Raw genomic sequence first — 27,515 nt, forward strand, 5'->3', positions numbered from 1 at the left:
CAGTAATTTACTTAGCACTTGAAAGCCATAGCTCAGAACTCTATTTGAATAGATGTATTAACGCTGGGGCAAGAAGAAGTACGGTTTTCAACTCTGTGATATGTAGGAGACGATGACCTAATCTATGAACTCAATAGGATAAACCTATATAGTGTATAGGCAGGTCTACGCTGGCGACCTGGTAGTTCTTTGACGAGAAAACGAATTTGCCACATGCAAACAAAAAGTTGCATCATCTGAAAAGTCTGGTTAATTCACTTATCTAGGATTATTATCAGTTTTTTTGATCATGGTCTAGTAAAACACGTTTCTATGATCTTCTAGTAGATCATCTTTCGGAGTAATTTAATTTTATAAGGATCCACTTTTCCCTGTTTAATAATTTTGTTAAAGTCGCTCTCTGAAGCGTGTTATCCAAGGTGAATTAAATACTTCTAGAGATTCGGATTTTTATATAATTTCCACACAATATAGGGCCCCATGATGAGGGCATTGCATATTGTGTCCCAGTGGTTCCTCCCGATTAAACTCAACGATGAACATCAAAAAGCAGATCTCTCAGTATTAAAATTTTAATTAATTCGATTAATTAAATTCTAGTTAAATAATTTTTAAATTTTTAGCAATTATTTTCTAAATTGAAGTTTAGCCTTTTTGAAAAGCATGAGGGATGATTAGGCTTAAGTAACACTTTCTATAGTTGACAGTTTAGTAATATCTTAATTATTACTTTTTTCAAAAATTCACACCTATTTACCTAGTTTTCTAATATTTTTTAGATACATAATGTTGGTATCACTAGTCGGGGAATCTGAGAAATTTATGGACCTATTCCAGGCTCTTCTATATCGTAGTTTATTATTTGTGCAAATTTATTGTAAATGGATTCCATATTATAAAATTATGTACTTAATCCAAAATTATTTCTGGATATATTGGATATACTAGAGTACTTTATCATCTTAGTCTTTGTCGTCTTATCACTTTAAAAAAATCAAATTACTTTATAGTGATTTAGTGTTTTATGGTAATTTTAGGCATTCCGTTATTTTATTAGTGATCACAAAAATACAAATCATCTCGGTGGCTTAAACAATTTTTTTAGGATTAAATTATGTCGTCATAAAGCTCATTTATATTCCAGTTTACTAAAAGCCCTAACTGTCGAAGGAATTCGACACAGTCGAACACCGGAGAAGGGGTTTTACTAGGTATATTTAGGTCATATTTAATTAAGAGAAAAGTTGTTTAAATCGTACCAACTGTTAATCAGCCACAAAATGCGTTGAATATAGTAGTGTTCCACAAGGAATAGTGTTTAGCCTTGTGAGTTTTTTGAATTCAGGAGACATGGATCAAAAGTATATTCATTTATTCTTTTAACTCAACTATAAATTCTATGAGCCCATGCAAGTAATCTCCAACCCAAAAATTTTTTATTGAAATATTTATGACTCAACTAATTTTAAACCAAAAGGTAAAAACGAATACCATTTATTTAATTTTATAATAAGCTTATAAATAAATAATTTTTTTATATTATAACGATATTTTTATTAATAAAAGGAATGTATGTACTAGGAATTATATGAAATTAAAAATAAAAACTCTGGAAATTCTGCTGTACTGCTTGTTAAGGAAAAAACAATTACAGACAGTTTATTTATTATTAACAAAAATAAAATACAAAACAATATTTCTATTATTTATAATATTTATGATGTCATTTATTTGCAGTTACAGTCCTCTAGGGAATTTAAATAAATTAAAGAAATTAAATGAATTGTTTGTTCGTTCACGTGCCGAAAATTTAGATGATATCGTTTTCCTGATATTTTTGCATTTTTTAATAAATAGAGCAGCGACAAACGCACTAAAATTTTATTTTAAAATGAAAATGTTATAAAAGTGGTGATTTATTTTTATGGCAGAGTTTTATATTTTTGTAATATATTCTGTATTAGAAAAATTATGGCCTAAAGGCAAATTTATGATTATTTATATAAAAATACAAATATTAGGTTTAAAAACAAATATTAAATATAAAGTTTATTGATTTTTTAAAAACCGGTTAAGATTAAAAAAGAATTTCTATTAAATTTATTATTAAAAATATTATTAATAAAATATTATATAAATAAAATATAATATAAAATATTATTATTAAAATTTTCGGGTAACAAAATTGAAATTGATTGATGCAAAACTTCTATACAATAGAATTACAATATTTTGTTCATATATTTTGTCATGATTTTATGTTAAACAATGCAATTTGTGAAAAGTTTTGAGCTGTAAGTCGATAATATGAAATGTTTTTTTTATATATAAAACTTTATTTATTTAAGGCATAAACTTAAAATTAACACGTTTTATTTTTTATAAAACATGTATGTATATGTATTAATAATTTAGTTAGTGAAATATGTTTAAGTAGTAATTATTTTAATCATGTCTTTCCCACTCTTAGATTATTTTTAAATTATTATCTAATTAAGGAATTTTTAACAAGGCATGTCGAAAATAGAATTTTTAATTTTAATACATATAGACCTTAAGAGATATAAAAACTTAAATAATTAGGCTCCCACCTAAATTTTCAGGATCATGCTACATTTAAATTCATATTGGAAAATTAAAATTTAAGTAGTTTCTTAAATGATTTATGAAAGTATAATATTTTAGACCAACAAGTAAATAAATGCAAACTTTAGATTTAAACTGGAATGTTTCTTACTCAAACATTTTTCTCAGACCATTTCAGAGACAGGGCAAGCTAAAATAAATATTTAACTATTTATTTCCAGAATTTCCAAGCGATTTTCTTCATTCTCTCATACGTTTCACTCTAATGGAGAAAAATAACCCATTTCAGATAAAAATAATACTCTTACTGAAAACAGTAGTTGACCCGCTACCGTTAACCTAAACTCAACTCACTCGATCATTCGTTTACGGAATCTAAAACCCTCGTTTTTCCTGTCAGGAGTTTGTAAGTTATTTATAGCGGTTTTAATAGCAGATGGCCTTCTTTAAAAGCTTATCGCATGTGTGTGTTGTTGCTCCTTAAGGCGACGACGAAGAGACAAGTAATAATTATTGACATCACTGTTTTATAAACACGACGCGAAGACTAAAAAATTATCGCTTCAGTTGTCCATGGCAATAACGATATTTTACGCTTGATGGGGTTTGTCTTAAAAGTGAAGACTGACGTGTCGTTTATCATTTTTGTGGTGTGATAGATTATGTAGTATGTCTGCGGAAAATTTAGGATAGAATGGCCTATTTTAGCAACATTAAAAAAGGGCAATAAATTGGAATTTTTTTTTAGAAAGTGACACTTTTAGCATTAAAAAAATCATATTGTAGGCCAACTTTAGGATTTCCAGTATAATTCTTTATAATCATCTGCTAGGTGATAAGACATAAAACTGTTATTTGTAATCTATTTGGAAATTTAGAATAAAAGGTTTTTCTTACCGGTCGATATTGAATTGATAGGGGTTAACTGTTTATGACAATAAAAAAGGTGAAGGGATGAGCGATCATCTCATGAGCGATCATCTCCTTTTCAAAAGGTCTGCTTTTAGCTTACTACCTTTTGCATATAATATTTTATATTGTGTGCATTGATATATATAAGCCCATCTTAAAACCATGTATTGGCTTTAAAGCGTCTGCTTTTGAATTGCAATTTTTATTTTATTAAAAAAAAATGCATAACTTAATTGCATCTGAAATGCAAATCGTTATAAACTTAAGAATGTATATATTAATATAGCCTAAGTTCCATCACTTAAAATAAATAGCATATTTATGACTTTAGGGACATTCAACAAGATAATAATATTTAATTATCAAAAAAATTAAATTATTAGCTCAGAAGGAAAGCAAGTCACCCAAAATAATTCTTTTAAGGGAGAGCTAACTGCTTATCATATACTCAAATAGGTTTTCCCATGTATAAGAAAATATCAAAGGCTATAAATTATGCAATCCGAAAAGATACCGATCAACTTAAGGAGTGACAGAGGATATCAAAACAAGCGGGGGAAAAGTTGTAACATTGCATATTTTTTGTTGTTTGTCTCTGATAAAATAGGTGAGCTTCCAAAGTAAATGTTGTTCTTAAGTGGATGTAATTAATTTCGTTCTTATGAATGGTATATTCTAAACCTTTGATTATGTAGCCAGTGCTGGGTAATACGAAATATATGTCAAAATCTTGAAAAAAAGTCCAAACCAAAATACGCAAATTACAATCACCTGACACACCTTCAGACCGAAATGAAGACTGCTATCAAAACCTAACAGGTTTGCCGACTTAGATTCATTATTTATAGATTGACTTATAGAGCCTACGAAAAACAAGACTTTCGTTTATTTTAACTCTGGAAAGTCAATAGCAGAATATTATTTTAAGGAACTTAATTGCTCTGATGATTATCAAAAATAGTGCCACCTAGATGGCACTGGGCTAAAAGGCTCATATCCATAAAAAGTTGAAGCCAGCATACTCTAGAAATGCTTAAGAGACAATTTTAGTATCCTAAACTGAATCTGAGGTTAGCGCTAATTCCGAGTCTGATTTGGATAATGACTGTTAGACAGTATGTGTATTTAGACAAAATGTTCGCTGTATTTTGCAAACTGTTTATTTTGGTTTGCTAAAGAGATATATATTACTTTTATGCAAATAAAGGATGACAATAAGAAGCTTAAGAAAGAGGTTAAAGGAAAAGCAGGTTACTCTGCTAAAATTGAAAAACAAATAGAGTTAAACTAAAAAAAAATAGAAGAGAATGTTGTTCTTCAAAATTATAACAATACAGATGTTAAAAAAACATAACATGTATTTTGAAATTTTTTAAAGTTAAAGTTTGTCAATTCACAACAAAAATCATACTAAGTATGAATTAAGAAAAACCTGTGCTGGCAACATTTAAAGAACCAAAAGTCTGTAATCTGCTTTTGGAAATAGTAGAATTTAAATGTGTACTGAATTTAAACTAGTTGGTGCTAATAGAAACCTGTATATAAATAAGGAAAATGAAAAAAACGCGAAGAAAAATACTATGACTCACTAGGATGTCAGGCAGTTTCTGCAAGTAGAAAAAAAAAGGAGAAGTGGTTCTGCCAATTTTATTAATAGTTAGATTTTAATGTGGCAAAAGTTAAAGAGGACAAAAAATTCTCTTTTATTTTGGTAGAGTTGAGGCAAAGCAGGGATTGTATAGAGGCTGTTTATATTCCACCTTAAGTTCCTAAGTTGAGATCAAGAATTGGCATTGTTAAAAAACAAAAGGGCATTAATAATTAGGGACAGACATATACACATATTTGAATAGTCAAATGTAGTAAATAAGAATTTGGATGTTCTTTTGATTAACAGGTTGGAGTAAGATGAGTGAAATCTGATCGAGTTTAACATAGCTAAGACTCAGCCTTCTGCATTCATAAAGAAGGCTGCCTCTGCTACCTTAAGCCTTTGTATGTCTGGGTTTACTTTGATGCTGTCTTCGTCAGTTCGCTTGCTAGGTAAGAAGGTTGGAAGCAATATATCTTAGCATGGCCATGTAGCAGGTTGGTTGTTGCAGGATGTAGCAGCTTCTCAAAAATTTGTTTAAATTCTTTTTAAAACGAAAAGGCTGAATACACTGCAAGGACTTTGAATACTTTAAAAGGCTCAGGATCGTCTGTCTCTTAAGTCATGCTGTCAGATATAGAGCTATGCAGTCAAACACTCGTTTAAGCTGCTTGATTCCATCCAAAAGACGGTCCTACATCTTATAGGAGATCCAGAGATGACTAGAAATTTGGACAGTGTGGCGCATAGAAGGAAGGTAGCGGACTTACCCTGATCAACAGGTTATAATTGCAGCATTTTAAACTTAAAAAAGGCTTTTGACTATATTTCTTGAAGTATTGCTGCATAAGCTAGATATCTATGGATTTTGAGGTGGGGCACTAAGTACTGGTAGTATTTGCTTAAGCAGTAGAGTTCAGACAGTGTTTCACAATAGCATCACATGAAATAAAGAGGTGCTCAGCAGTGGGGTGCCCAGGGTTTTGTTCTGGAGCCTGTTTTATTCTTTTTGTATTTAAATGACATTGTTAAATTAGATATAACTGGAAGTTTCATTATTTGCTGATGATACTACAATTATCTAGAGTTACTGATAAGTATGTTTTAAGCCAAAATATTAGAAAAGCAAGAGCTTTAGTTAAAAAATCAAGCAATTCGAGTAAATTATGTCTTATCACTTGAAATGCCAACATTATGTCTTTTAAGTGTAATTTGAGTCGGATTTACTTGGAAAATAATGTAATATATGACATGCCTGTAAGTAAATTCTTGGAGTTATATGTTAATAGTACACTAAAATTTTAATATCAGTAAGTAATAAAAAAAAGTAATAAAAAGTCTGCATAAAAACTCTCATCCAACTACTATGCATTAGAAGTTCTTTCATCGGAATTAGATAAAAACATGTTAAAACAGGCTTATTTTGCAATAATATAACATTTACGTTATGGAATATGTGTTTGATATATGACTAATGCCAAACTGAGAAACTTACGTAAACCACTTTGCAAGATTTTGACATTACCATCTTTGCTCATACTCGAAACAGTATAATTAATACACAAAAAAATATAAAAGCACAATAGATAAGTATTTGTCTAATTATGCCAATAGGCTTCCATTACCTGTTCCCTGAACCTCTCAGGATACCTCTATTTAATATCATCGCTTATACAGGACATCAGTTATACATTATTTACCTTATTAACATTACAGATCTCCATTGAAGGAAGACTTAGAGAGAAGTTAAAAAATTGCAGGTTGTAAGAGATTATATAAAGACTTTCTATGTGTTTATTATTTACGTTATTGACACGATCTTGCAAACAAATTTAAACGTTTTGTATTGTCTTAATTAAAATTTTCATAATGAATAAATTGACATATTTTAGTCCTACTCATTTTTTACCACACAACTTATTTTATTTTAAATTTGATTTACCCTATTTTATATATGTGTAAATTTTATTTGTAATATATATTTTAATCAGTATTTAATAGCTTTGAATCACCCAATTCTTATATTTTTATGTATTTTCATATTATATATATTAGTATATCTAGACGCTATTCTTTTGGGCTTTTAATAAATATTTGTATATTTTTTATAATTAATAAATTTTTTGTTATTGTGTTTTGTTCTTTAATACTATTTCTTTCATAGTGATCGGTATATAGGAATTTATTTTTTTTAAGGTTTGTAAATGAGAGCCTTTAAAAGACTTCATAGAAGAAGGCATTTTATGATTTGACTTGAATTATTGAAAAACTTAATTGTTGTAATTTATTTGACAATAAAAAAATTATAAATAAGATGTTTGTTGTAAGTTTTGTTCTTAACAAAACTTATAACAAACATCAACACAAACTGCTTCTTCTTTCCATGTTTAGAAACGGAGGAATAATGGACAAAATGTAGGTGTAGAGTGGTTAAATTCGTAATTTAAATATAATAAATGTATTAAAAATAATGAAATTTTTTAGCTGTACTAATGAAATTAAATAAAATTTTAGGTACAAAAATTGATAAATTATAATGTTACTCTAGGAAAACCAACTTACCGGAAGTGCATCGCATGCCTCCATATTAAGAGGATCCTCATTACAAAAGAGATCGGGATCGGAAAGTGGTTGCAACGAAGGAGGTCGCGGAGGCGGTGGTAACAAGAACTCTGGCGGTGGACCAAGACAATCGCAATCATCACCTGCGGCATCCCACATCATTGTCTCGACACCACCACTGTTTTCTCTAGTATCGGACGATGACTGACCCGTAGCAGTCCGATCACCGTTTTCAGTTATCGTTGCTGCTATTGTGGGACTCTCCATAGGTTGCCCTTTAACTCTGTAATGAAAAAAAAATATTCGTTTTGAATGGAAACTTAAAACTTTTGATCCAATACTTCTGGATTCCTACATATGCTCTCCATCCAATAAAATCTAAAGACTTTTGTTTTCTGTTAGTCAGCAACTGCGATTAGATAATAAATAAATTTTGAATTATATAAAAATCTGTCTTTTTCAATAATATGCTAAAAGTGGTAATTTTGAATGCATATTTTAAAATCTTGAACACTTAAAGTCACAATACCCAAAATAGATATAGCACGATTAACCATCTCCGAATATAACTTGCCTATTTACACGACTTTACAGATCTACACGTTATTCTAAAAGCCTTTAAATAATAAAATATAGATACTGAAGAATAATATAATTCATGTTCAAAACAGCCTTAATGACTATCCAGTTAGATGAAATGAGAACAACGAACAAAAAACTAAATAAAAAGAGAAGTCAGATAGGGAGATACTATCTCCCCAAAACTCTTGACCCTGGTTCTAGAAGACGTTGGATTAGGAAGAAAGCGGTATTGGGTGGATGGTAAAATGCTTAACCATTTACGATTTGCTGATGACGTTGTTATCTTTGTCTTATTGATAGAGGAACTCCAGAAAATAACTACATCACGCATCTGTTTAAGTAGGCCTTCGAATGAACCTTTCCTAAACTAAAATTTTATGTCAAAACAAAAAACAAATTTAACAAAGAATCAAGTCCAAGAATATGTATATTTGGGACATTCCATAAGACTCGGCAAAGAATAGGCAAACAGCCAAAATTTCGAGAAGGATCAAAGTTGGATAGGCAGCTTCTGGTAGACTTAACTATAAATTTAAAAGCAAAATTCCGAACAATCGATAAAGATGATTTCGATGCGTTTTGCCAGTTATAACGATGGCTTCGAGGCAATGACGGTGACGACACCTAGCGCCAATAGACTAAGGACAAGTCAAAGAGCGATGGTAAGAGCCATGGTGGGAATGAAAAGAGCCATCAGCCTTCGCAAATATATTGGAAACCAGGACATTCATCGACAAGCGAAAGTGCCTGATATCATCGAAGAAATATCCAACGTTCAATGGTCTTGGGTAGGACACTTAGCCAGACAGACAGAGGGTAAAAACAGGAAATGAGGAACAACGATCAGTTAGTCATTTTCCTTACAGATGGAACGACGACATCTGAGAAATAGCAGGTAAAAATTGAATGAAGGGAGCACAAATCCGGAACGGAATGATTGAAACAATTTAAAGAAGGCCTACATCCTGCAGTAGATAGATAACGTCTGATGATGAAAATGATGAAAGTGCTAACTCATTAAAATTATTTAAAAACAAAATTTCTTTCTTTAAAAGCCATTTATTTCTGCTCGGAAAGTAGGGTTATTATAACCAAAAGGGTAAGCTTCAAGCTCGTTCTGCGGTGCGTTAAATTCGTAGATAAAATGGTGAAGGTAGGATGCAGGGTTCTACTTGTCTGAGTGCCTGGCCACTCAGGCTATGCTGGATATGAAAAAGCGGATTTTCTTGCTAAACTGAGATTTGCGAAACGGCTAGTAGGCCTAAACCTATAATTGGTATAGACAAATATGTAGCAGTTGCTTCAATGAAGAGTCTGCTGGACAAGTGGACCCTCCGAGATGGACCACAGTACTGGGCATGATATAGACTAAGGCACATTTAAATGGTTCTGCTGCCTGTCTTACTAGACCATGTCTATATAGATGTTCTAACGAGATACTAGCTTTTAAGACGCCATCTCCTTACGAAAAGTATTTCAGACAACCCGGAATGTCGATGGTGTTGGGAGGAGGCACGACGGAACCACTAGGAGACCTTAAGTGTTCTTAAGCTGAGTAGGGCACAGCAAATGGCGATGGCCAAAGGGGAACAGTAACATGTTTAGGCGACGGAAGTTCTTAAAGACCATTCACAGGTGCAGAGTAGGTACAAATAATATAATTTACCTACCCTACATAAGCTTCCATCATCTAACAACGGCGTAAACATGTTACTGCACATTTTTGGCCATCTTCTTAAATTGGAAACACTCTATGTTCATAACAGCTTATTTCACTACCTTACAAGTTTAAATTCAACCCTCTTTTTAAATATTTTTTTAGTTATGCCCGCTTATAGTTACAAATATTTTTTCATTTTAACTACAAGGTATGTACATTAACCAAATGCATAACTTAATTGGATATGATATGCAAATTGTTATAAATTTCAAAAAAAGTTTATAACCAGCATCCTAATTCTACATTCAAAATATTGAAAAGTTGTACATATATGGTATCCAAATGACGTATCTATAAATTCAGTACAAGCATTTGTAGGCATATTCTAACATTGTGAAAAATTTAGATTAGGGCGACTTTAGGAATCAAATATTGTTTTTCTTTTTTACATTATTATCTTCGGGCCTTGATGAGCCGATAACGATGATGACTAATTTAGAAAACTGCATTTTAGTTAGTCATAAATATTTTATGGTAATAGGCCTGTACAGGGTCTTACTTAATGGTAGATCATAACGTAAAGTGATAACTAATTAATTTTTTTTTAATTTAGTTAATTGCGTAAGGTGTTTTGTTTAATAATATTCTTAGTTACTTATAGCTACGCCATTAGGTAAATATTTAAAACATGTGGTAAATAATGCTAAATATATTTTTTCCAACATTTAATGGCTCAAACCGTTTAAAAAAAATGAATATTCTGTTATACGATCACAAAATCAAAAGTAATAATCAGAAAATATCAATATTGACTGTATGGCATTTTAAAGGCAATTTTCTTTCAAGATAAACCGGTTGAAATTAACTTGGGCGGCTATTTATTGCCTCAGTAATCCGACACGATAATTATGCGGCTAACTTAAGTAAATAAATAGTGCATTAAGCCAAGCAATGGCGACGGTATCTTCGCATTTTCCTAAAGTAAATTTGGTTTATGTTACTGGTTAATTTAGGGGCATATAATATTATAGAAAAAACTAATTTTATTCTTTGAGAAATGCATTCAGAATTAGCAAAATTAGCGTTTTTAACCTTTTTACGAGTTAAAAAAGTTGTGTTAAGATAACGTGTTTAATTTACTTAAAAGAAAACAAATGTTTACAAGGTATTTTAATGCATAAACAAACCCAGAGATCCCAGCAGAGATGTTAAATACCGCAACCCAATTAACTCCTAGTGTCTATGTGTAATCTAACATTGTTTATACATCGCCTAAAAATAATGCAGTTTATTTGTTGTTTTACACTTAACCTAAAACGTTTTAACTCGACATAAAAACTGATTTATTAATAACAAGTTTCACAAAAATATTTAGAAAATTCAATTTATGCTAACAAAGATATGAACCTTAAAGAAAAAATATGTCGGATCATTGGTTAGTGGCTCATATTATGGCCGATGGATGATTTTTTAGTAAATATTTTACCACTGAAAATCTCAAAGGACCTTGATGTTGCTTTAAGCGTTCTAAAATTTCGTTTTTCTCAAGGGAGTTTCTAAAGGGTTCAGACTCTAATTTAAAAGCTCAATAGGAGATCGTATGAAAAAATTAAATATAAGTTCAAGTCTGTTTTATGAGTTTGTATTGTTTTTGTGACTTTACTATTCAAAAAAAATATGTTATAAGATATTTCCAACATTCTAAAAATATGAAATCATTATTTTTTGCCACAAGATCTAACCAAACCCAAAAATTTTTTGTTTAGATTCCAAAAAAAAGATAATTACTTATTAATTGGCTGTATATGATTTATAATAATATATGGTTCCAGAAAAAATAAAAGTAACTTTTTTCTTTAGTGACTAGCACTAATATCTATTTTAAATTATGTTCTATGAATTACTAAAATAGAAATTAATCCTTTAAAGTGATCTTGGTATTAAATATTTTCGCTGTCAGTAAAAGATTGAACGTTTAAGGCCAGACTTGGAGTAATTCTTTGAAAACGAACCTCACCGGTCGTCGAAACACTTTTCGATTAGCTCATCAATCACCAGATTAAAATCGATCGATAGGCACCCAAACTTTTAATAAATAGCAAAATCATCATAGAGATGATTAATAGCATTTAAAATTCTAGCTTACGAATAGCTGCTCGTATTCCAATTTTTCCATAAAATCTTAAAAAGAAACAGGCCAATATGATTTAAAAAATATATAAACTGGTTTAAATGCCTTTCTCACTCACCACCACCAAACATATTTATCATTAAGTGGTTGATTTTTAAGGAGGCCACCCTGAAGTAATGATAGTTTTGATTTTTTTGTATAGCTAAACAGATGCTGCTAATGATTGCCCTCTTCAGAAATACAAGATCCACACTTTTTAATATATTGAAGGACTTGTGGCGTTATATAAAGTACAAAGTGGTTTTAGAATTTAAGTAAAACGGAAGAAAAAGAAATGCTTTTGATAGTTTAAAATAGCAAAAATATATGTGTTGCTTTTAAATAATTAGAAAGACGGGATTTAGGGAGCTCTACTCCAAAAGAATAGAATTTTGGAATATTATGGTTTAATTTATAATGACCGATACTGGGAATATTTAGCTGAAACTTATAGTAGATATTGGGCAATATATTACTAAAACCTGTATGTTTTTGTTTTTACCTCTTACTGACGGTAAAACAAAAAGTTTACTCATTATTAACCTTATATATAATTTTTGGTCTTTGACTGATAATTTAGTCTAGTCTATTTATTATATATAAAAAGTAATCATATTTTCCAGGTGGCTATATTTGAAGAACTCATAAGAAGGATATAAAAATACATAAATATATAACAGAAAGCAACTACTACTAAAGTTATATAATATAACCTATACAGGGTGTTAGGTAAACATGCCGCAAAAATTTAAGGGTTATTTCTCAGCCTATTATAAAAATATTTGGTCATATGATGATTCCTTAAAAACTCTTGTTATAATGTACATGTAAGAATAAATATTCGAAATGACTTTCTCCAGTCTGGATTCAAGAATTCAATCTTATTGTTATTATTCAGTCCGAACTCTTTTAAAGACATAAAAGTTGTTTCTTTTTACACACAGGTATTATCTGATTTCGTAATTCGCCCAAATTCTCTACTAGAGTGGCGTAAACTTATGACTTCAGAGACCCCTATAAGAAATAATCTAGAAAGTGTGAGTCTGGCGACCGAGCAGGCCATGCATGTCGCCTATCTTAATCCCACCGATCCAACAATCTCCGTATTTGGCAATTAAAAAGTCACGAGCAATTAACTTTATAGTAGTGCAATATCGTGCATAAGCCACAACGCAAGAAATACTGCTCTAATTAGATAGTACTCAAACATTTAAATAGATCTTCACTCATGTGGAATTTCGTCTTCCCCAACATGGCTGTTATAAAGATTCTGTATTTCATTTCTTGAGCATCTGGCTTCATCGGTGAAAAGAATATGCCTTAGGAATTAGGAAATTAAAACTAATCAGCAGGTACTAGTGCTTGAACATGTTAAATGTGATAGGGATACATAAAATTGCCTTTAATAATTTTTACTTACGGATATTTTTCTATTATGTTCAGCACATTCTTTTTGGGTTGGGCCGTTCCTACTGTTAATAATCTTTCTGGCTCTCCATTTTGTTTCAATGTCCGTATTTCATGAAAACGACCATGGATATTTTTAAAGATTTTCGGTTGAGGAAATTACGACTAGGAAACCGTTCAATGTACAATCCCCTAGTTTCCAATGAATTACCATCAGTAAGTCTATACACGAAATACATGTTAGCGTTCGTATGCACTGTAGAGGATTTCACTGACTATGAAATAGATATCAAATAATCAAACAGTGACTCAATGTAAACAACTGCGACCGATACCGGTATTTATAACTGACGAGACGTATCGAAATGAAATCCACCTTTATGTTAGAAGATAAAACAGCCCTTTCAATTTGTTGCACTTGATAAACTCATTTGCCATAGACCTAACTTTTATTTACATAAATAATTTCAACAAATATTGAATATGGTGTTTGCAAATTTTGTTGTACCCTGTATGTTTGAAACAAAAGGAATTTCCGGAAATCATTATAGGACAAAATATTGTTATAATAGCCGAGAAATAACCCCTTAAATTTTTAAATAAACACCTCGTATAAAAACAATTATTAACTAATAACCTGCACAATTTTAGGCATAACTTAAATGGCTACTGTACACATATTTTTACATTTTTAATGATTACTTTATATATAGCTCTAAATTAACATGTTACACAAAATCCTAAATTTTATTTACCTTCACCCGTACAAACGGCTCCGAAATAAATTTTCTTAAACGGTACACCGCTGTTATAAATATTTATACGATTAAGATAAGCAATCTCTGGCTTTCTGGGGCAAATTTAATATAAATTACTTTCGATAATGGGTTCTAAACCTAATCAATTTATTTTCATCTAATAGTTAAGGCTAACTGGATTCGGATTCGTAAACTATATTGTTTAATCGATGGTATCGTTTAGGATCTTTTATCGTAATGAAAAAATACTTTGTGATCATGCGATTTGGGAAGTGAATATTTATAAATGTAAACTTGACTTTGCCATATGGCAACTAGAAAGGTAACTTGATTGATAAGTAAATTTTAAAGCTAACCTTCTCTGCAAAAAAAATATATGGGACTGTCAACGGAACCTAAGCAAATATTTCAAAATTCCTCATTAAAAGAAGGAAGCAATATATTTTAATTTAAAATCCCAAAAATCCTAACAACAGAAGACAGGAAGTTTGCCGAAGGGCCAGTGTGTGACCCCCTGTCATCGAGGGGTTCTCTTTAGTGTATACATAATCATCCATTCCGCTAAACGGTTTAGCATGTACGTATCGAATTACGCCTCTGTGAAATCTGAGAACCGGTGACAGCGAAAGCGAAAAGGTGTGATTAATAGTAACAAGTTGCTTTACTGAGGGATGCTACATCGTTGAAGTATCATTTACATAACATGCGGCATAGAGTATTGTTTGCCTGTATGTTAAATGTACCTATCGCACTATTGTTGGATATTTGATTTATTAAAATGACTGTGATGTCATAACTTGAACAGGTCTTATTTCATGATTTAATGATCCTTAATTTGATTTTTTATTCTAAGAGATTTGAAAGTGAGTTTGAAGATCAGAGATAATTTTTCATATATTTCATACGCATATTAACAGAAAATAAAATATAGGATGTATATTTTATGTAAATTTTGAAAAAAAGTAATGCATATTTCTATTTGATACAAAAAATAAAACTATATTGATGAATAACATTATTGGACTAACATTATTGATGAATTTAATCGGATATCTATATTTTATCGAAAAGTAAGTTTTTCGAGGTATACGTTATGTTAAAAATCAACAAAAATTTAGTTTTGATAATAAAAATCAATATATACAAGTAATAACGCCGATAAGTTGAACACACTCCTTATCATTTGGTATGCATTAAACAAAAACATGAAAAAGTGCTTTGTCAAGTTTTAAAAAACTATGAAATTTTTGAATCACTGAAGACAATTTTGAAATTTAACAACTGAATCAAACAGCAACAAAAAAAAAACATTTTTTGATTTCCAGAAAGCCAAACTTGCTGAAGTTTCAAAATAAATTCAATTAATTTTATTCAATTCAAAATACATGTATGCTATTGTAAATTCATGTATATAATTGTACTAATGACTTATCATGTGTTTTTAAATAATTAAAGCCACGTACAGGCCTCTTATTATTTTAAGTGTTTCAAGAACAATCACACTCTTTGTTTTAAGCCGTCATAGATTATTTAAAAAACGATAATTATCGTAGTGCAAGATTTGTTTAAGCTTTTAAGAAATATGACTAACTGCCTTATATTTACCTTGTCTAAAACAAACACCAGATAATACTTTCTCATACAAATATCCAGGTCATAATATTGTTGATTATATTAAAAGTTTCGTTATTATCAACTAACTTAAGTGAAATAATTTTGTAAGAATCATAATATAAATTAATAATTATTTAAATAAAATAATAAAATTTATTTAATTAAAACTTGTTAGTAAAAAATTTCAAATATTTCTCAACATATTTTTAAATCATGAGAAATACTAAGGTACCCTAAATCATAAGTTGTTCGATATAAGACAAATAAAATTATAGAATATTAGGATAAGTTGCAATACAATTTCCAACACCTTAATAAGTATTCTTCGAGATTTTTGTTTTCTTTATTAATATGATATTCGCTATTTTTATAACATCTTATAATAAACTCGATGCATTTATAATAATCTGTTGTTATAGGGATAAAAAAAATGATTATTTAAATTATATTAATTGAATTTAAAAAAATCTCAATTTTTTTTTGAAATAATATAAAAACACGCATTTATACAACCGCTTAACTAATTGCAAAAATTAATGACAGCTGAATAAAAAAATATATTGAATTTCTGAAAAAAGTTCGTTCACTTCTTCTTGTGTTGAGCTGGATGAGACATTTTAGTTATATAAATTGTCAATAAAAATTCTGTTTTTTTGCTTGGGTGTTAATTCGAGCATAACATACACATCATTTTAAGACAAAAATATATTTTTTCTCCTTTAACCGCCTCCTAAGGAGACGACCATTTAAAGATGGTGGTGGCGTTTTTATTTAATAAAAATTTTATTTTACAATTTTTTATTTTACTGGTAAATACTCTGTGTTGTTAACAACAGAGACTTAAGTACGTAAATTAAAACAAATGCTCAATACACATATCCGCAGTTTTTCTAAGGGGCCTTCTTACTTTTTCGCAAATACTTATCATGTTGCGAATTTGATTAAATCCATTTTCTATTCATCCACAATTAGTCATATCGTCAATAGGTGTGGAGTAAATAAATTATTTTAAATCACCCGATTGAGGTCAGGGGATTTAGCTGGCCAGGATTATTATCCACATTAGCCACCTCGTGATCAGTGAAACATTTTGAGTAAAATGAGGTAAAGAAAATGGAATAATGATAAAGTCCCTTATTATCGCTTCACAAATGTAAGGAGAAAAACGCTGCTAATGTCTTGATTCAATAATGACATATAGGGTTTTCGATTAAGGTTGCAGTAGCGAATTTCAAAGTACTATTCTTGGTGCGTAATCCATAGAAAACAAACCTTGAACTATTTGATAATTCTGTTTGGAATTCTACGACGGAAGTATAGATATACCAACAGAAGAGGTACATCATGCAATAGATTCAGCTAAAAATAGAAAAGCCGAAGTCTACAGGGAGGTTTAAAAGCTGATGCAAAATGAGTATTTCCTAAAAAACTTGGATAAGCTTTTTAACCTGATTTATAAAAGCGATATAATTCCGACCCACTGACTAAAATCAACGTTTATTACTTCACCTAAACTGCACTTGGCAAAGAAATGTGGCGATTACTGACTAATCAGCTTAATGAGTTATATCCTGAAACTATTTTTAAAAAAATATTTATAAAACAATTTACAGAAAATATAAATCTTTCATACACAGTTTGTATTTCAAGGAAATTTTGGTACGAGAGAAGCCCAATTTAGCATTTAGGTCTTGATTCAACGGTCTTGAAACGTATCGGTGCCAGTATACGCATGTTTCATTAATTATGAAAAACAATTTTGATCGTGTTCAACACAAAAAGCTCACAGATTCTCTTAAGTTAGTCTAGATGACCGAGATATAAGGATATTTACTAATCTGTACTGGAAACAGACGGCTTAAATAAAATTTGATGGCCAACTGTTGAAAGAGGTTTGAATAAGAAGAGATGTCCGCCAGGTTTGCGTCTGGTCTACGTTGTTGCTTAATATCTACGGTAATAAAATAGGAGAAACTGCGCTTCAAACCGACGAGGGTCTCACTAATCACGGTATACAAATCAACAACCTTAGATATGCCGACGACACTATACTAGTTGCAGACTCGCTGGAAGTTTCTCAAGAGCTACTAAATCAAATTGCACTAAAAAGTTTGGAGTTTAAGCTCAATATGAATGTTGGCAAGACAAAATTAATGATTGTAACCAAAAAGAAAGGTCAAACGTGTCAATTCATTCAAATATCTAAGCTGCCGGCTCTATGAGACTTGGAATAATATGCAAGAAGTCTGTGCAAGGATCGGATAAGCCCGCACATCTTTTATGAAAATTAAAAGAGTGTTACGCAGTCACCATCTTTATAATACTGTCCGAATTAGAGTTTTTCGTTGCTATGTGTTTAGTATTATAGTATAGAGGCATGAAAACTTACTGACGCTATGTACAAAAGGTTGGAAGCTTTCGGAATATCGTGCTATCGTAAAGTGCTCAGGATATCTTGGATAGACAGAATACATAATACAGACGTTGTACTTAGAATTCAGAAATACCTTGAAATTATATTCAATATACGTAAACTTATGTATTTTGGACACATGTTGAGAAACAAAAAATATGAAGCTTACAAGAGAAGGCAAAAGAGGCCCAGGTAGTAGACGACGTACTTCAAAATCCCAGGCAATGGTTTATTGTTAGCACAACGTCGCTTTTTAGAAAGGCAGTGGATAAGGTGTAAATAGCGCTGATGATAGCCAACGTTTGAAAAAAACATGGTACTTGAATAAGAAGAAGTACCTCTCTACACTCTAGACCACTAAAGATTTTAACATTTTTGTTTATGAGGATTATGCGCATTTTAATTCTTTTGTTGCTTGTCTAACTACTTGATTTTGTATTTAAGAAGTATGAGCAATAAATCATTTTACCAGCGCCATATGTATATTACACCTGTGTATGTTCAAATTGTAGTTAACACCCTCATAATAAAACTTAAAATATTTTGTGTATATAACGTCTAATACCATAAACAATAGGGTGACTTAAAATTGAGTTCCTCGAAAACCCTAATAATATCATGGTCTTTCCTTCTATGAAATCTTTAAACTCAGTGTGTCTAAATTGATTTTAGAATTTGTCGTCATTTACATTACACGATTATAAATTCATTTGCATGATCGATGTTTAAAATGTGTATGTGTGAATTTATATTTCCTCTCTATGATGATTAACATTATTTATATGCTCAGTTATACCAAAGTGGTTTCCAATTTCAGTTAAACATTTGGGGTGTTAATTAAATGGAATATGTCAATTAATTTATAATTCATTCTTTTCGTAATAATTTCAGTTTTAAATAAATTAAATGACATATTAATAGAATCACTTTTATACTGTTTGTACAATATCTCTTTGTTAAAAAAAATCGATTGATTTTGAAACTCTGATAATAATTAAAAAATATTGTTTTATTTATCTTATAATATTGTTCTTTAAAAATAAAACCTCTATAATAATAATATATAATATGTTTAGAACTAAATTTATAATTTTATAGATCCTTTTTTTCCAAGACAGCATTTAATCGATTTGGCATCTTTTAATCATCCTTCTTCATACATACATGCATAATTTATTAATGGTTCTTTGTTACTAATTTCATGTTTTCATATTTGGACATCATAGATTTTCATCATAGAAGATTTTAGAATGAAAATCCTTCAATTTCAACTTAATTAGCAATTGACAGGCCATTTATTGTTATTTACTTTAAGAATCCATGGTTTATTTCAAGCAACTCGGTAAAGAAGATAAACACTCAGCACTGATAGTCTTATAAAGATATTTTTAAATTTATTCCAACAACATATTATATGCTTTGAGATATAATTTATGATCATCATATTCATCATTAACAACTTAGATTAATAAACAAAAGCCTTTCTTAAATTCTGCCACATTATTGTGTTTCTGTTTTGTTTCATATGGTTTAGTTAAAAATTTTGTCGGAAAGTTTAATTCCAAATATTGTTTTTTCCATTTTTTTGCTCTATTAGATGTATTTTGTGAGCATTCTTTTTCTTTATTGTAGTCATGCCATATATCAATATAGGGAGACACACTGGTTAAAGACTTTCCTTATAAAATACTTTGGCAGGTTAGACTTTCATCTTGTGCTTATTTTGCCAAAAGTACTTGGAACTGTAGCATAAAGCTAAGTAATCAATTTTGCACACATTAATAATATATTTTCATAATCAGATATTTTTATTAACTTTAATTGGTTGACCTCGTTGACTAGACCAAATTATCACAAGAAAACTTTAAAAAAATATGATGAATAACAACAAAATAATCTAATTTCTTCAATATGTCTCTTAATCATAAATATTAAAATAGTGTTTGTGAACGACTTTTACATTTGCCTATCAAAATAAACCTATCACTTAATTTAACGACCATATTAAAAAAAAATAATTTCTTTGATCTAAATGTTATACAGCATGATGTAATTGAAGCATTAGAAAGAAATCCTTAGTTTTAATTTGAAGAAGTACATTTATTTAAAGGTAGGAGTGTAAATTGAAAATAAAATGCAGCGTAAGGAATAAATTTAAACCACCCATATATATTTCACTTAACCAAAAAATTCACATATTAAAAGGGTTAAATACTTTATTGCGTTTACTACTCTGTTTGATGCTATCCGTTCATCCAATTAACCAGTTTAATAATTGACCAGCGAAACTGACCCAACAAACGACATGTTAGACACAAACACGAGTATCTGCATAATATCTACATATATTCAAGTACACCGACGATCGTAGTGTGGTTAAATTTGTACCCCTTCATTCTCTTAGCACCAATTTGGCAGACTGCCCATCAAGAATCGTATCGAATAAATTTTATTCCCTTGTTGTTGCGAACAACAGCACATTAACTAGAGTGTTGTTCGACACAAATGTTAAAATTTGTAGTTGTAATAAGTTGAGAGTTTTGTATTGAATGGATTTAAGAAAGTAAATGAAATTTGCATTTTTTTTATTTTTTGCTATTGTGGTAGATCACTTATGAGATCATCTTGACCACTTTAGTTTTTATTTTTTTTATAGTTTAAATAGATTTGAAATTTAACTTCCGTCATGTATGCTTTTAAAAGTATAAAATACTAAATTTGAAAATAATTAATTTTTAATGAGTTTTAGCCTGAAACCTCGTTATTAACTTGCCTTCAAAAATAAATAAATTGATTATTATTTTGAGGACTTTTACCTTAATTTGAGTTTCTAAAAGAAAGTTTTAATTTTTCGGTTCAAGTAACAAATAAGATTTAAAATTTAGATAGATCTATGCAGGGTATTTAGCAACTGAAAAATCCATGTATGGATCAGACAGACTATAATCATATTAGTAAATATGTTTCATATTGCATTTAAAACAAGTAAGATTAAGTAATTATTCATTAAAATCGTATAAGACAAATATATTCTTCTTCATATACATCAATATATCTTAATTTTATTTATATGAATAACAACTAAGAAACGTTATATAAAATTATACGAAATAGACTTATTATATTTATATTTAACTTTTTAAAATTGCATTATCTAAAATAGCCAAGAATTTTAAAAATGTAAGATGGATATATTAATAAAATAGAGATAAAAATATGTAATATTGCGTACCTTATATATTTCTAATATTCTTAATAAATTATTTCCTAAAATATTTCGTGTTAAGTATATTGTGTAAATATTAGTAATGTGATATTCTTAAAATCTCGCCTTCTTTAAATGCGTTTAATTATTTTTTTTGACATAAGTAATTAAATATTGCATTTAGATAGTTTTTATTGCTAATCTCTAAAGCCCGTATTTTAAATTCCAATAAAAGTGCACACAATTTACCGATATGAAATTTAACATCAATTATTAAGGCTAATAAAAATTTGAAAGGAATACACCTCACTAGATCTTACATATTATATCAAAAAAAGGGTATATTAGAAAAGAATATTCAAAAGCAATTAAATATTTTTTGAATATTTATAAAACAACTGTTTATATGTATGTAGGTAAATGCTGATTAAAAATATACAGTTTATACCCTCGATACTGTTTTTTTCTCTTGCTTTTAGTAATTTACGATTAAAAATAAAGAAAATAAATATATATTCTTCTGTTGAATTTCAATTCTTTCAATATTTCTGTTTTAATAAAATATATGTATATATATCCAAATCGAAATAAATAATAAATATTGTAAAAAGTGTTTAATTTGCAAAGTACTTTGCTTTTTGTTACTAGTAAAACTCATTTTATTATATAAAATTCTCTTGGAGGCAATTTTAAATGTATAGTTTTATTAGAGTATAAAAAAGCAATTTTTCAAAAATTAGTGATTTTTTCTCCAAAATCCTATACCATTCATTATGACAAACAATAGCCTAAGAAATGCAGCATTACCTGCTTTACCTAAAAGAATACTTGAAACAATATGTAATAACATATCTTCTAAATGTTTCGTCGTTTTATCATATCGAAAACATGAGTTGCAAAATTATTTTTAAGTTCATGAAAGCTACTTTTGACTTTTTACAAATTGGGATGTTTTGTTTTGATTCTAAAATTTAATTAATTACGTTCAATATATTTAATACACATTTAACTCATTATTTGAAAATTTTTATTCATTAATTACAGTTAGTATTGTACATACCTCAATGGAAAATAAATAACCATTTCTTGTTAGGCGCCTAAATTTATCACTTGTGAATATAAATGTTTGGACTTTGTTGAAGTTAACTATGGCGTTTTAAATATTTTCAAATAATTAAGTTATTATTATAACATCAAAATATGCTAATTTTGGTTTTATGAGGACAAAATAATTCTTCCGATTTTTTTGATTTCTTATTTAAATAGTAGCTCTAGGCATTATTGCTATAATTAATAATATTGATATATGAATGAAACCCTTAATTTATTATTATACTTATTATTAAAACGAAGGTTTAAAATAAATAAGTAGATCTGCATTTTTTTATTTCATAGATTTGCACATTGATATGAGGATTTATTTATTTAGATATTAATACAAATAAATTTGATTAATTAAATGACATTTTATCAAAAGAAACTTGTTAAATTTTATATTATGGTATTCTATTACATATTTTTAACCAATTTTACATAAGATTTAAATTTAAACAAAAAATAATACCTTATAATTTAATTTCAATTTACTGTTTCCGGTAAAAAAGATATTTAAATGTAAAGAGGTTTTAACTAAGAAAGAAGAAAATATGCAAAAGTGCTTCAACTATATGTCTCATAAACAATTATCTCTTATTATTTCTATTAAATAGTTTTTTAAATATTTTAGGTTCAGTAAATATTGGTAATAGTCTCCTCTTTATATTTTTTTTAAATTCTTTTTAATACAAGCATTAAAATATCGCATTCAGATAATATCTTATAAAAATTCGAAATTCCAAAAACATTTTATACAGAGTATACTTGACTAGTTCCTATATAAGTTTTTTTTTTAAATCTATACTGTATATTAATTATAACATACTTAGTACGAATGAAATATTCCTTGAATAAGCATGAATAATTTGTATATATGTAGGTAAATATTGAGTAAAAATATATATTTATATTTGAAATGCTATTTTCACTCTTGCTTTTCACTCAATGATTTACCAATAGAAAGTAAGGAATTATACAAATATATTTTAATTTAAATAAAATATGAGTACATACATTTTATTTAAAACAAATAGTAAATATTATAAAAAGTTTTTAATTTACTGAGAGTTTTGCTGTCTGTTACTAATAAAACCAATTAAAAGCCAAGATAAACCCTATCATTTTACAATCATGTAGTATTGTATGCGCCAATATTAACTAAATTATTTGCCTTTTGAAATAAAATCCAATTTATTAATTAAAATACTATTAAAGGCATGTTTATGTAGTTTATATTAGAATATAAAAATGCAACTTAATAAAAATTAGTGATTTTTTCTGAATTCAAAACTATTCATTTGGTGCAGTAAGTTTAAAGATAATCTAAGAAATGCAGTTATTAACTGACTTAATTTTGTGGGTCTTGTAAAAGTTATTTTGTATGTATGTTTAAACATACATTCATGATTAAATTAAAAAAAATATATAAAAATAATTTTTATATATTTGACATAAGAATAAAAATTTATAAAAACGTTTTTACATGAGTTGTAGAATTATTTTTAAATTTACGAGGAATGTTAGTATCATATTTTAATTTACGTAAGTGACTTTTTACTAATTCAGATAAATTTTTATGTGCTGATTCTTAAATTAAATTTATTATAATTTTTTTATACATTTAATACATATTTAACCTATTTTTAAAAAACTCATATAATTAGTTATAGTTAGTATCATTAAATGCCTTAAAGTCTAGTGCATCAATCAAAAACAAAAAAATCATCTCTTGTTGGGTGCTTAAATTCCCTAATTTTAATTCCGAATATAAGGACTTTATTGCACTTAGCTATTATGTTAGTTATTAATTAATTTTTAAATGAATAACTGATTATTATACTTAATTAAAAAAATATGCATAAATAATGCATATTTATTGTAAGTTAAAAATCAATAACTTTTACATAAATAATGAAACCACCATATGCTAATTTTGGATAATATGCAACATTGAGCTCAACTTTTGAAAATTCATATTCATTAGTTCTAGCTACTATCATTAAATTTAGGTTTAAAATCTGCTGCATCAATAAAAAGGGAAATAGCGTTTCTTGTTGGGCGCCTAAGTTTTTTAATTATTAGCATTTAGAAAAATGCATATTTACGTTAGTTGTATGTTAAAAAAATGTTAACATGTTAGTTAAAAATCAATGACTTTTAGTGCAAATTTTGGTGTTTAAAAAAATATTTTATAAATATTTTTTTGTAGTATTTTTTTCGAGTTCTTAGATTATTTATATTTTTTACTTTATAGTAGCTCTACAAATTATAACTACAATTATTAATATTATTATAGGAATTAAAACATTTCTTCAATATTGTATTTATCAATAAAGCTACAAAATACATATATTAAATAAATAGACTTGTAAAACAAAAATATTTTATAAACTTGGACAGTTATACACTGAAGTATAAAATTAAATTAAATTAATTTTTTTTAGATGTTGTTTATGTGAAATGTGTAAATCTCGTATTTTAACCTCAAAACTCAAATAAAAATTTAAAATTCTTTATGCGGAATATACCTGACTAGATATTATGTAAGTATTTTTACTGCATAATAATATAACATATTAAAAACGAACTATATATTCCTAGAATTTTTAGGAAACATTTTTATATATGTAGGTAAATATTAGATAAATAATACAGTTCATATCCTCAATTCTGTTTTTCTCTTACCTTTAGTTATTTACCTTTAAAAATAAAGAAAATAAATACATATATCTTGTTATAAATGAAATAAGTGTATATTTATATTTTATTTAAAGTAAATAATCAATATTATAAAATTTGCTAAATATTTTGCTTTTTGTTATTATTAAACCCATCAACAATGTTACTAATAAAAGTTAAGATAAATCCTATCATTCTACAAACATTTAGTATTCTATGCGCCAAGTTTAATTAAATTTGCCCTTTGAAATAAAACCTATTTTATTAAATAAAATGCCCTTTAAGGCAAATATATATAGTTTTTATTAAAATATAAGAAAGAAATGTAATAAAAAATAGTAATTTTTACTCTATTTGAAAATCCTATACCATTCATTGGTGCAGAAAATGTATACATAATAAACAAAGGCCTAAGAAATGCAGTTATTAACTGCTGTAATTTTGGGAAAGTATTGTAAAAGTTATCTTAACATCATATGTATAGAAGGGTCAAGTATACCTAAGAATACTTGAACAGAAAGCAATTGAAAACAAAGTATACTTGACACATTTAATTACGTATCTTTCAAATGTTTAATCGCTTTATCATTGAACGGCTGTTACTTTTTGAGAATGCGTGCCTAAATATTCAGTATTAATTTTATCAAAAATGCTTAAGTATTTAACAGAAGAATAAAAAGGTTTTTACATGAACTGTAAAATAATTTTTTAGTTCAAGAGGATCGTTTTTATTATCAACATTGCTGATATACATAATGGTAGCTTTGACTTCTTACCAATTAGGATAAATTTATATTTTATTTTGCTTCTGAAATTAAATAAATTACGTTGAATATATTTAATGCACATTTTACTTATGTTTTTAAAAGTTCATATAAGTTACAGTTAGGATCATTAAATTTAGCGGTTAATTCTTTCGAAATTCTTGCGAAAAATCTCTTGTTGGGCCCCTAAAGTTTTTAATTATCATTGTGAATTTAGGGAGTTTACTGTAGTTAATTATGATGTTTAAAATAATTTTAAATAAATAATCTATAATTATACTCAATTGAGAAATATGCAAAAATTATTGATTTTTACACGAATAATTAAAACAGCACAAAAAAATGCTAACTTTGGTGTTAAATGAAAAAAAATATTGCGACTATTTTGGTTTTGTGTACTTTATAGGGGCTCTAGGAATTATTACTATAAATATTACTATTATTTTGGGACTTAGAACCTTATTTTAATGTTATATTTATTTATAAAATTATAACACATATATAATAAACAGGTAGTTTAGTAATAATTTTTTTTTTTCTATTGACTTGGACAGTCATATACTAAGAATATGATTTTTGTTTAGATATTTATGTAAATAAATAATATTCAATAAATAAAATCTTATCAAAAGAAGACTTATTAAATTTTATATTGCCTTAATTCAACTATATTATAAAGAGATGATATCCTAAGATTTTTTATTCTTTTTTTTATTAAGTATGTTTGTAGACTAAAACAAATTGAGAATAATATGGTAACCTATTATATATTTATAACTAATTTTAGGTTACACTGAAATTGAGAAAAAATTAAATTTTTGTTGGGCGCCAAACTGTTTCCACTCAGAAAAATATCAAGAAGACTTAAGAAATAAAATAAGACATAGCACACACCTTCATTTAAAGAATACAAATCCTAAGTCGGTTATCCTCATACGATCCATGTCACAACACAACAGGTACCAAATAAGGCTAAATCCAAACTGCACTAACATAAGCAAAAAAAATCACTTATCACAAATCCACAGTGATAATATTTCACAAAAAAAAAATTAAATAAAATACCCGAGCGCGCGAAATTCGTTCGTAAACTTCCGTAACTCGGAATTGCCTAACTCCCCGCACGTTACGTACGACGGCCACAGCCAGACTTGATTCAGACCGGAGTTTAGACAGCTGCATGCCCGAATGCCCTCCCCCACCCTTACTTTTTCGGCCAATCGAATAAATGGTGAATGGTGTCTCAGGGGGGATAATAATATCATAGCGTGATTTTTGATTTTATTTTATTTTTTGTTGTTGTCCATAATATTTTTGCGGCAGGTACTTGGGTTAACGCTGCGGTTAGTTGTGGCGGCATTAAGATTTATATAATTTCAATGGTGTAAACGTTATTGTTTACCTGAGGAAGAGGTCTGAAGTGTGATGTTAGAAGGGTATTAAGGTGTATTGATTTATAATAATAATGATAATAATACGTTTATTAGTTACCAAAATAATATATAATAAATTGGACG

The 27,515-nt window shown here is 28.4% G+C and overlaps 1 protein-coding gene across 1 annotated transcript in view; it reads right to left on the reverse strand.

Annotated features, from left to right (window-relative positions):
- Positions 1 to 27,130, reverse strand: part of LOC126744536 (uncharacterized) — a 187,753-nt gene extending 160,623 nt beyond the window's left edge. Inside the window, exons 1-2 of the mRNA XM_050451978.1 lie at positions 26,893 to 27,130; positions 7,652 to 7,934 (exon numbers count right to left, since the gene is read on the reverse strand). Coding sequence (XP_050307935.1) covers positions 7,652 to 7,918 — 267 coding nt within the window. The 5' untranslated portion in view covers positions 7,919 to 7,934; positions 26,893 to 27,130. The remainder of the gene's footprint in view (positions 1 to 7,651; positions 7,935 to 26,892) is intronic.
- Between the last annotated feature and the right edge of the window lie 385 nt (positions 27,131 to 27,515).

The sequence above is a fragment of the Anthonomus grandis genome, chromosome 14 (assembly GCF_022605725.1).
Source record: "Anthonomus grandis grandis chromosome 14, icAntGran1.3, whole genome shotgun sequence".
Lineage (NCBI taxonomy): Eukaryota > Metazoa > Arthropoda > Insecta > Coleoptera > Curculionidae > Anthonomus > Anthonomus grandis.